We start from the raw sequence: 12699 nt of genomic DNA on the forward strand, positions 1-12699 counted from the left end.
CAAGCATAGAATGCATTGAGTTCATCGGGGAGGGGTGCGCTGCTGCCGGAGATTCTACTCTGCTTTGCTTAGTAGGCCGTTCTGTTGTTTAAGCCTTGCCACAACCGTCAAGAGTCTGTGTCATTAGTCTGTGACTAGCTTAGTCTGGTATTGTCTCTTGGCATCCCTGATGGCTTTGCAGAGGTCTTACCTGGATTTCTTGTATAGATCAGGGTCGCCTGACTTGAACGCCTCAGACCTGGCCTTCAGTAGGGAGTGAATCTCCTGATTAAACCATTGTTTCGAGTTGGGGAATGCACGTACTACCACTGTGTGCCAATCATGGACAGAATGGAGATTGAAGGTGGTGGATGGGGTTCCAATCAAATGGGCTGCTTTGTCCTGAATGGTGTTGAGCTACTTGAGTGTTGTTGGAGCTGCATGCATCCAAGCAAGTGGATTCATCACATTCCTGACTTCAACCTTGCAATTCATAGACAGGCTTATGAGAGTCAGGAGATGAGTTATTGTTCACAGAATTCCTAGCCTCTGAACTGAAAGTCAAGGGGAGATATTTCGATTCTCTCTTGTTAGAGATGGTCATTGCCTGGCACTTGTGTAGCATGAATGATACTTGCTCCTTTTCAGCTCACGCCTGAATGTCGACCAGGTCTTCTTGCTGCATATGGGCAAGGACTGCTTCAATATCTGAGGAGTTGCAAATGGTGCTGAACATTGTGCAATCATCAGTGAATATTCCCACTGCTGACCTTATGATGGAGGAATGTCATTGATAAAACAGTTAAAGATGTTTGGGCCTAGGACACTTCCTTGAGGAACTCTTACATTGATGTCACAGGACTCAGATTATTCACCTCCAACAACCACAATTGTCTTCCTTTGTACGAAGTATAATTTCAACCACTGAAGTGTTTTCCCCAATTCCCATTGACTCCAGTTTTGTTAGGTCTCCTTGATGCTACCGACACCCTTGTCAAATGCTGCCTTGATGTCAAGGGCATTCACATCACTTCACCTAGATAAGCAAAGCTAGTCTGTTCTCCATGGAAAGGTTTGAGAGTTTTTTTTTTACATTCTTTCACAGAACTTTTGCATCACTGGCTAGGCCAGCATTTACTGACCATCTCTAATTACTCTTGAGAAGATGTTGGTGAGCCACAACCTTGAACTACTGTGGTCCATGTGAGTAGGTACACCCATTGTGCTGTTGGAAAGGGAGTTCCAGGACTTTGATCTAGTAACAGTGAAGGAATGATGATACAGTTTCAAGTCAGGATGGTGTGTGACTTGGAGGGTAACTTGCAGGTGGTGGTGTTCCCATGCACCTGCTGCCCATGTACCTCTTGGTGGTAGAAGTTGCAGGTTTGGAATGTGCTGTTGAAGGGGCATTGATGAGTTCCTGCAGTGCATCTTATAGATGGTACACATTGCTGCCACTGTGCGTCACTGAAGGAAGGAGTGGATCGGTTGCCAATCAAGCGTGTGCTTTATCCAGGATATTGTCAAGCTTCTTGAGTGTTGTTGTCTCAAAATCATGAGGTGCCGGAACAGAGTAAATAGAGAGAAACTGTTCCTGTTGGCAGCAGGGTTGAGAACCAGAGCACACTTGTTTAAGAGGATCAACAAAAAAAACAGGCATGAAGGAAAACGTTTCTATCAAGCAAGTGCTCAGGATCTAGAATGCGCTGCCTGAGAGTGTGGTGATGTAGATTTAATCATGGCTGTCAAAAAGGAATTTCATAATTACCTGAAGATAAAAGAATTGTAGGGCAATGTGGAAAAGGACATTGGATTTAGACTAGTTGAGTAGCTCTTACCGGGAGCCAACACAGACATGGTAGACCAAATGGCCGCCTTCTGTGCTGCAACCATTTTATGATTTTATTTTTGTATTGGCCTTAGATATGCAGGACAGTCACTGTATTAATGAGGAATTCCAGGTGTTTATGTGCACCAATGGGGTGAAACACATCCGAATCGCCCCTACTACCCATCCTTCAATGGTCTAACTGAGCAGGCAGTCCAGACGCTTAAACAGGGCATGAAGAAACAGAGAAACAGACTGCAGGATCCAGCATAGTGGTTAGCACTATGGCTTCATAGCACCAGGGTCCCAGGTTCGATTCCCGGCTTGGGTCATTGTTTCTCCGTATCTGTGTGGGTTTCCTCCGGGTGTTCCGGTTTCCTTTCACAAGTCCCGAAAGACATGCTATTAGGTAATTTGGACATTCCTACCGCTGTGTACCCGAACAGGTGCCGGAGTGTGCTGACTAGGGGCTTTTCACAGTAACTGTGTTGCAGTGTTAATGTAAGCCTACTTATGACAATAAAGATTATTATTATAATAGAAGCAATTTAACCTGTAATCAATAACTCCAGTCTTTATATTTAGGACTAGAGTTTACAGTAGAACAGGAAACCATTCAGCCCGCCTTGTCTGTTCCAGCTCTTTGCTCAACCCATCCAGAATGCATCTACTACCATGCATGTTTTCCATAGCCCAGAATCTTCCCTTGTTTTAAGATTTGTCCAATTTCTGCCTCATTCACTTCCTGCAGCGACGCATCAATCACCATTCTCTGCATAAAATGTTTTCTCCCAACCTCTTGCCTCACTCTCTTGGTGACATATTTAAATTGATAGATTTTTGTCACTGACCACCCAGCTAGAGGAAATAGGCTTATTCTGATCACCATCTGCAATTCCTTCCGATTTTAAAAACTATTCTACATGACAACAGTGACTACACTTGATTGGCTGTAAAGCATTTTGAGACATCGATTGTTAAGATGTGATATAAGTCTTTTATTTTTAAATTTCTTACAAACCTTTGTTTCAATGAAATTAGTTTCAGAATTCCAAATATCACCTTATAACAATAACTTCCTTTCCTAAGCATCATTCTTTTGAGTATGTAGTTTGAATGTAATGAGAATGTCCACAACGCTACTGTAACTTGTGGTCACATCAATATATTGTTCAAGTTTGTCATTGTTAATTTATTTTCTTTTACACAACACTTTATAAAATATGTTCTTGGGTATAAGTTGGACGATTATATGGATAGTTTTAGATGATTAAATAGTCCATGTATTGATTGAATTTTCATCCCTGAAAATGTTGCCAAAAACCAACTGCCTAGGCTTGAATAATTGTGATTGTTTGATGTGTAATTTTAATCAGCTATCTTTGCAACAGGAATAGTTAGTAGTACAAGTCCAAGATATAGTAGATATTATGTGGTCTTTGAAAGAAAGGTCTTCATGAGTAAAGGGCCTGTGTTAATATTCTACTATAAAAGAAAGCAAATTACTGCGAAAATCTGAAGTGAAAACAGAAAATGCTGGAAGATGTCAGCAGGTCTGGCAGCACTTGTGGAGAGCGAAACAGAGTTAACGTTTTGAGTACGCGTGACTTTCCAGAGCTCTCAAGAAGAGTCATGGATTCGAAACAATAAATCTGTTTCTCTCTTCACTATGCTGCCAGACCTGCTGAGTTTTCCAGCATTTTCTGATTTTGTTTTGCATTGTTGAAGGAGAATGTTCTAGTCCATTATACCCTAGGGCTTCAATAAATTAGCAACATTTTTTAATCCAGTTCTTTTTACTTCCCTTTTGAGGGCAATAGTTTATGCTGGCAACTGTCCAAAATGTCATCTGGGTACCCAATCTAGATTCACGTGTCTAGACAGTGAGAGTTGGCAGATCAAACCTCAGATTTCCTGGTTTTTATTTTTTTCTTACTGAATAAAAAACTTAATTCTTCTAGCCAGTAGGAGAGATTTTTGATTTTTTTTCTGCAATCATATTATTGCAGGGTACCGTATTACTAAATAGCTGGATTAGCAGACTGGACAGTACAGAGTTAATCATTTTAGTCCTGGTTAGTTCTGTTAAAGAGATGTCCCTGTAGTCTATTTATGGCAGATGCTTTCTGTTTGGCTCCAGTAAGGAAAATGTCAGCTGGTATCATTCAAGTTAGACAAAGCCAGAACTTCGCTGACAACTTTCCCTTTCATCGCTTAGCCGCAGAATGTTTTGGTTGAGGGAGGGGAAAGGATTACGGCCACTGATAATTGTAGGATAGATTTTGTAAATAAATTCAGGATTACATTATCCAGCACTACAAATAAAATGGACAGAATTAAACATCAAATATCTAATGCCTTTGAAGTTTATATCATTTGAAGTTGATTTTGCTTTTATACGCATAGTTAATGACTGCAGAGTAGAAATTTATTGCTCAGTAACTGGATCTTCAGATTGAACTAAAGGCCAACCACAGTAGCAAATGCAGTATTTTCAGAAAAAGAGTTGGTGAATTTTTAATTGGATATTTAGACTAGGTTTATAAGACAACCATTGCCAATGCAGTGGAGCAATTATATTAAAATGTCAAGATATCCAATGTCAAAATAAATTAGAACACAACTACAGAGTATAGCTACTTTGCCATAACATCCAGTCTAGTTAAATTGTTGTTACAGATAGAGGTTTGTTTTCTGTTGATATCAATATTGAGAATTACTGCGAAAATTAAATATCAACTTAGATTGTTTCTTGAATAATATACATGGTCTTGTAAATGTTATATTTTGTTTGATCAACAAAGTAATCTTCCTATGCTAATTAAAGTCAAATTTTGTTCCCTAATATGAAATGTAGCTTTCCTGAAGTAATACTAATGCATTTGGTCATAATCTCTACCATCTTGAGCTCAAATTCTTTGGCCTTGAAATTATATTATGAGGCAGATTTGTACTTAAAAAGGTCAAAATAGCTACTTCTGTTTGAACTAACCTGCATAATTGTGATGTTCTTTTTTAACTAAGATAACATGAGGGCAGAAAATGTTATGGTAATATAAAACCACAATTGTTAGACAGTTGGGAAAATGTGCATGACACCAGTACAAATTTATGAGAAATGGTAAATTGCTAACAGTGGTAGAAATCTGATTTTGCAATGAATGAGTACTCGTATACATTTTATCTCCAGACCTGAATGTTTTGACATGGTCTGGTCCAAACTCACTTGGCACATTTGAGTACACAGACCTCTTGCTCAGTCTAGTTACAGCACCAGGTTGATTATGCAAATTGTCATTTCTGAATGAAGTGGGAATTATTAGACAATTTAGATGCAGCTGTCAGTTATGTTCAGTGAGCTTAATGTACGAAGACCACTAATGGTGATGGGAAGTATAAACTATTTAAGATTTTATTTTATGTTTTGTAGTCTTGCTAAGGGTGATGCTGCTGCCTTTCTGCCAATCATCAGCTATGCCTTCACCTCCTATTCTACATATGTGACCGAGCAGCTGTTAGGATCTGGAGTAGAACTTACAGGAAAGAATGACTCGCGTTTCCTTGATGCTGTTTATAAGGTACAATTGTCTTTGCTTCGTTGCTGAGCCACCTTGAGCACTAAAATCTGTGGGTGTTAGACATAATACATTGTAGAAATATAATTTGTTTAGCCTTTTTATAAATTAACTTTTGTATATATGTTTAATAAATTTCCAAGCATTTAAATTTCTGCGATCAGTAAATCACCCTGTGGTAAATTACTGATATACATTACACCCGCTGTTCTTTGCAGCCCTTTGAATATTTTTCCTTCAGTTCTCTATCCTTTCCTCCACTTCTCTTGATGTGGAGGTGCCGGCGTGTCCACTTCTCTTGTCAGTGAGCCACTTTCTACTGCCAGCAAATCCTGGTACCTCTTTCAAAGTAGCCTTTTGTTATATGTGACTAAATATGTTGTGCTACCTATTGGCACCGACTCAGGAAGGTCACTTTCTTCTTAAAAGTTCACGGGATGTGAGATTCGCTGAGAAGGCCAGCATTTGTGGTCCGCCCCTAATTTTCCTTGAGAAGGGCAGGTAGGGATGGGCAACAAATGCTGCTCTTGCCAACGACGCTCATATCCCATGAACGTGTAAGTATTGAACACCAATAGTAAACCTCAGCCAGTTTTACTGAGATGTAGGGAATAAAAAGAAATAGACAGGAATGCAGCTCCTGCTCCATCCCTGTGCTGCTGCAAAATGAACAACTGTTGTTGTCTCTGATGTCTCCACAATTAACTAGCCTGTCAGCAGTCAGAATTTGGTGTCATTTAAAATAGCACTTAGATGAGATATTGGATGGCTACAGCAACCATTACATTGTATTACAGAGTAAGTTGGGGACGAATACACTGGATGTTGTCTAGCTTGACTGGAGGGGAGGTGCAAGGCAAGTAGGTACATGGTTTGAGTAAGCATGCCAGCTGGGAACAGGGTGTTTTTATTTTCTTCCTCCCCTAGCTTGGTGGCACTAACAGCATTTAAAATAGCTTTACTGCCATCTCGGCTGAGATCAACTAACTTGGTGCAAAACAAGGAGAAAACCTGTGACCTTGCTGGCTTCTACATTTTCTCACTGAGCTAGCAGGGAGTGTGATCCCTCCTAACTGGCATAGAATCATAGAAATGTTACAGCACAGAAGGAGGATAGTCAGCCCATCTTGTCCATGCCAGCCATAGGACACCCAGATGCCCTTTCTAATCCCACTTTGCTGCACCAGGTCCATAGCCCTGTAGCTTAGTGCACTTAAGGTGCAGATCCAGGCATCTTTATGAAGAGTTTTAGAATCTCTGCCTCCACCACTAACTCGGGCAGCAAATTACAGACTCCCACTACCCTCTGCGTAAAGAAGTTTTTCCTCACGTCCCCTCTACACCTTCTGCCACTTATCTTGAATCTATGTCCCCTGGTTCTAAAATTCTCCACCAGGGGAAACAATTTTATCCTGTCCACCCTATCTCTTCCCTTCATAATTTTGTCGTATTCATATGTTTCACTTAAAAATTTTGGTCACTCGTACTGTTTTTCTCTCACTTTACTCCTTCCCTTGCTCCTTGCTCTTTTTCACTCTAACTTTATCCAACACTCTTACACATAAATTAGTGTAGTTTGGAAGTGGAAAGTTTAATATTTTACAACATGCCTCCAAGGGGTAGAATTTATCATAATTTGACTATTAGAAACATGACTGTTATGAAATTTAATTTGCATGATAGGCCTGATGGCCTCCTTCTATGCTGTTACAACACTGAGTAGAGATTACTGGAGAAAAGCTGAGTGCAATATTATCCCTAACTATCAATAGGTGCTGTATGGCAGTCAAATTATGCAAAACTGAGAATGCAAAACATTTTTTGTCTTTATAGTACTGGGCTTTTCAACGTGCAGGTCGCGATCCGTGGGTGGGTCATGGGCAGGTGTTGGGAGGGTTGCGTGGTGACCAGTCACGCTGTTCCTGCGGTAGTCCCAACCATGAGAGAAGCACCCAATGGCTGCCACCGGCTTTTACATTGAGAATGACGGTCACTGCCACCTTTTAAATGAAAATAAATGAGACCAGAAGAGGCACCAGAGAGCTGGTCACGCCCTGCGCATACACTTGGCACCAAATTACAGAACAGAGTTGCTTCCATTTTCTACCTATTAATAAGAGGACTGTGAAGATGGATTGTTTTCTTAAAAGCTGGAGACAGGCAGTGTACCTACTGGACAGGATATTGCAACAGAATCTTTATTTTTTAATATTTATTCTTTATTTGTTCATGGGATGTGGGAGTCTCTGGCTGGGCCAGCATTTGTTTCCCATCCCTGATGGCATTTAAGAGTCAACCACATTACTGTGGGTCTGGAGTCACATGTAGGCCAGAGCAGGTAAGGCAGGCAGATTTTCTTCCCTAAAGGGCAATAGTGAACCAGATGGGTTTTTACAACAATGCACAATGGTCTCATGGTCATCATTAGACTTTTAATTCCAGATTGTTATTGAATTTGAACCCCTGGCCCCAGAGCATTACTCTGGATCTCTGGATTACCAGTCCAGTGGGAATACCACTATGCCATTGCCTCCCCTGATAATCTGCTGGAGAGAGCTCTTCAGGAGAGTCCAGGACAGGTCAGAGCAGTGCTCGTGTAAGCTCTGTACAGAGCTCCAGGGTCTCTGGTTAACAGCCTACAAAGAAGAAACGTAGCTTGGGAACAAAGCCGTATAAAGATGATTTCTTGAAGTATGGTTTTGTCAATTGTGCTAGTGCAAATAAGGATGCAAAGCCCATGTGTGTTATCTGCAGCAAACTACTGGCAAATGAGAGACATTTGAGATTTTGAAAGAGAAGTGGTGAGTGAAACATTCCTTTTGAGGTTGAGAGCCCAGAGTCAGTTATTAATTTACAGCTGGCTCCAGATGAAAAGACAACGCTGTTGTACCTGACCCGTGGTAGAAGATAGGAGCAGGAGGAGGCCTTTTGGACCTTCGAGCCTGCTCCGCCATTTATCACGATCATGGCTGATCATAGAATCATAGAATCTACAGTGCAGAAGGAGGCCACCCGGCCCATCGGGTCTGCACCGGCTCCCGGAAAGAGCACCCCACCCAAGCCCACATCTCCACCCATCCACATCTCCACCCATCCACATCTCCACCCATCCCCATAACCCAGCAACCCCACCCAACACCAAGGGCAATTTTGAACACGAAGGGTTATTTAGCATGGCCAATCCACCTAACCTGCACATCTTTGGACTGTGGGAGGAAACCGGAGCACCCGGAGGAAACCCACGCACAGACGGGGAGAGCGTGCAGACTCCGCACAGACAGTGACCCAAGCCGGGAATCGAACCTGGTACCCTGGAGCGGTGAAGAAATTTGCTAACCACTATGCTACCGTGCTGCCCGTGCAAGTGCAAATAAGGAGGCAAAGGACTTCCGGTGGCGGCTTTGGAGGAGTAAGTCGCACATTTCGTGACTCTCGATCCGGTTGGACTTTTGGACCTTCTTTCCCGACTTTTGAGTGCTGAATCGGAAGGCATAGGCACTCAGGCACTGACTCCAGATATAGGTGTATTGAATTAAGAAGCAGAAAGAATCACAAACAGCTGAAGAAGTGGGCAAACAAGGGCAGTGTAGAAGCTGCTGCTGAGGACAAAATGGCCGATGTCCGGACCCCGGTGCAGACAGCCCAGCCAACGACGGAGCATCTGTTGAAGGTAATCCAAGAGGGCTTTACCACGTTGAAGCGGGACAGTTTCGACCCAATTCAGAAATCTATCGAGCGCCTGGAGCATAGGCTGGATGCCCAGGATCGGACGATCCAGAAGCTGGAAAAGGCGCTGGAGGAGCAGGAGGATCACCAAACTGTGGTGGAGGCGGAGATGGAGAGGCTAAAGGATCAACAAAAAAGGCTCCTGGAAAAGATGGAGGACCTGGAAAATAGGTCTCGTCGGCAGAATTTGAGAATCGTTGGTCTCCCGGAGGAGGCTGAGGGAGAGGATGCCGCAGCGTATGTGGCGGGCATGTTCCAGAAGCTGTTGGGAGATGATGTCGTCCCTCGCCCGGTGGAGGTGGACAGGGTGCACAGGGCACTGGTGAAGCAGCCGCGAGCACCCCTCTCCCCACCCCCCCCCCCCCCCGAGCGAAGGTGTTCCGGTTCCACAGGTTCCTGGACAAGGAGCAGGTGCTGCAGTGGGCCAAGCGCACGCGGAGCTGCCATTGGAATAACAGTGTCTTGCGCATCTCCCAGGACCTGAGCGTGGAGGTGCTCAAAAGTGGCGCGCGGAGCGGGCAGGCTACAGGCAAGTCAAAGAGATTCTGTTTAAGAAGCAGGTGAAGTTTGGGCTGCTGTACCCGGCGCACCTGTGGGTCACACACGAGGGACAGCACCATTATTTTGAGGAGCCCAAGGATGCGATGGACTTCGTCAAGAGAGAAGGGCTGGTGCCGAACTGAGGACTTTTTGGACTTGTTTTAAAAAGACACTGAGCGATGTTTACACATTTTTCTGGTGCTATGTTCTTTTTTTTCCCCTGGTTTTTCTTTTTCTCTCCTGTATTTGAGTTTTTGTTGGAAAAAGAGGGTAGTTAAGGTATATGGTGCTGGGGGCTTTTTGTGTTCGGATCGGGGTGGTTGGAAGTGCCTATTACTTATTCTGTTTTATTTGATTTGCACTAGCTTCGGGGTTTTCTTTGTTTCTTGTTTTGTTTGTTTCTTTTCAGAGCAATTGCTTGAGGATGGCTGATTTGAGGAAGTGGTGTTAATGGGCAGGGGGGGTGGGTCAGAGGGAACAATAGGTGGGAGACTGGTTGGCGCCGGAGTCGAGAGTCACCAGGCTAGCTGGTCTACGGAAGCCAGGTGGGGGGGGGTGTATTTAGTTAGTTTATGGCAGGGGTTAGGTTACAGGGTGTTGTTGCTAGGGGGGTGGGTAGTTGTTCTGCTGATGAGGGAGGGGCTTAGGTGCGGAATCATGGAGGAGGTCGGAGGTGGGGGCTGCCAGAAGGCGGGCCGGGGGAAGCGCGACACTGGTGCTGGGGGCGGCCCCAAGAAAGGAGATGGCTGATCGGCGGGGGGGAGCGGGGGCGGTGCCCCTCAACCAGGCTGATCACGTGGAACGTCAGAGGGTTAAACGGGCCGGTAAAGAGGGCATGTGTGTTCGCGCATCTGAGGGCGCTGAAGGCGGACATAATAAGGCTTCAGGAGACCCATCTGAAAGTGGCGGACCAGGTCAGATTAAGGAAGGGCTGGATTAGCTAGGCCTTCCACTCGGAGCTGGACACTAAAACTAGGGGGATTGCGATTTTGGTCAACAAACGGGTGCAATTTGAGGCGGGCAGCACAATCTTGGATGGGGGAGGCAGATTAGTCAGGGTGAGTGGCAAGCTTGAAGGGCTGAGGGTAGTCTTGGTCAATGTATATGCCCCAAATTGGGATGATGTGGAGTTTATTAAGAGACTGCTGGGGAAGATACCTGACCTGGACTCGCACAGGCTGATTATGGGAGGGGATTTTAACACAGTCCTTGACCCTGCCTAGACCGGTCGTGTTCAAGAATGGGTAAGATTCAGGCAAGGGCAAAAGAGCTGAGGGGGTTTATGGAGCAAATGGGGGGCGGGGGGGCTGATCCATGGAGGGCTAGTCGGCCGACGGGGAGGGAGTTTTTTCGTTCCACTCACATGTCCATAAGGTGTATTCCCGAATTGATTTTTTCATCATGAGCAGGGATTTGCTAGCGGGGGTGACAGACGTAGAATATTCGGCGATCGCTATTTCAGACCATGCCCCACACTGGGTGGATCTGCAGGTCTGCAAGGAAAGTTTTCAGCGCCCTCAATGGAGGCTGGAGGTCGGTTTGTTGGCGGACGACACGGTATGTGAGAGGGTGAGGAAATGTATGCAAAACTACCTGCAGGTCAGTGACACAGGGGAAGCCTCCGCTGCGGTGCTCTGGGAAGCGCTGAAGGCAGTGGTGAATGGGGAGCTAATTTTGATAAGAGCGCATAGGGACAGGATGGACAGGGCACAAATGGATCGACTGGTCAGGGAGATCTTACAGACAGACAGGAGATATGCGGAGACCCCGAGGGCAGAGCTATTAAGGGAACGACGAAGGCTACAGACTGAATTTGGGGTGTTGTCCACCGGTAAGGCTGTGGAGCAGCTTAGGAAGGCGAGGGGTGCGATTTACAAGCACGGGGAGAAAGCCAGTAGAATGCTGGCACAGCAACTGAGGAAGAGGGAGGCGTCCAGGGAAATAGGGTAGGTAGTCGACGGGGGTGGGGGGGGATTTGGTAGGAGATCCGGCAGGGCTGAACAAGGTGTTTAGGGACTTCTATAGTAAGCCTTACACCTCGGACCCCCCCCTTTCGGGGCTGGAGGGGATGAGGCGCTTTTTGGATGGACTGACCTTCCCAAAAGTGGGCAGGGGATTGGTAGACGGGTTGGGGGCCCCGATCAGGACTGAAGAAATATTGAGGGCCATGCAATCCTGTAAAGCCCCAGGGCCGGATGGGTATCCGGTGGAATTTTACAAAAAGTTCTCCGAGATCGTGGGGCCGGTGCTGGTTAGGGTTTGTAATGAGGCAAGAGATGGAGGGGTTTTACCCCCGACGATGTCACAGGCCACCATCTCCCTGATATTGAAACGGGACAAAGACCCAGAGGCATGTGGGTCCTATAGACCGATCTCTCTGCTCAACGTAGATGCGAAAATACTGGCCAAGCTCTTGGCGGCTAGGATTGAGGACTGTGTGCCAGACGTCATTATGGAAGATCAAACCGGGTTCGTCAAGGGCAGGCAACTGGGTGGCCAAACTAAAAAGGCTGCTGAATGTGATCATGATGCCCCCGGAGAGTAGGGAGGTAGAGGTAGTTGTGGCAATGGATGCCGAGATTCCGGAGGTGGGATGCGCTCCCACTGACACTAGCGGGGAGAGTGCAGACGGTTAAAATGACAATCCTCCCGAGATTCCTGTTCGTCTTCCAGTGTCTCCCCATTTTGATTCCGCGGTCTTTTTTCAAGAAGGTCAATAAAATGATTCTGGGATTCGTGTGGGTGGGAAAGTCCTCGCAGGTGGCGGAGATTGATGTTTGAGAGGAACCGAGGGGAAGGGGGGCTGGCGCTGCCAAACTTTAGTAACTACTACTGGGCAGCCAACATAGCTATGTTAAGGAAGTGGATGGGGGATGTGGGGTCGGTTTGGGGGCGAATGGAGGCCGCTTCGTGCAGGGGCACCAGTTTGGCAGCACTGGTCACGGCGCTCCTGCCGGCACGGTACTCCACCAGCCCTATAGTGGTGGCGACTTTGCGGATCTGGGGCCAATGGGGAAGGCACGTGGGGGGAGTGGGAGCATCGGTTTGGTC

General features: G+C 45.6%; 1 protein-coding gene across 8 annotated transcripts in view; it reads left to right on the forward strand.

The window, feature by feature from the left end:
- The window catches only part of cep44 (centrosomal protein 44), a 114592-nt gene that overhangs the window by 26174 nt on the left and 75719 nt on the right, over positions 1-12699 (forward strand). For 7 of the 8 annotated variants that reach the window (XM_072515765.1, XM_072515771.1, XM_072515769.1 and 4 more), the window contains one exon: positions 5238-5385. In XM_072515765.1, the coding sequence (XP_072371866.1) occupies positions 5238-5385 (148 nt within the window). Of the gene's footprint in view, positions 1-1084; positions 1183-5237; positions 5386-12699 lie in introns of all 8 variants that reach the window. The other variant, XM_072515770.1, reaches the window with a different exon arrangement.

Source organism: Scyliorhinus torazame, chromosome 9 (genome assembly GCF_047496885.1).
Source record: "Scyliorhinus torazame isolate Kashiwa2021f chromosome 9, sScyTor2.1, whole genome shotgun sequence".
NCBI lineage: Eukaryota > Metazoa > Chordata > Chondrichthyes > Carcharhiniformes > Scyliorhinidae > Scyliorhinus > Scyliorhinus torazame.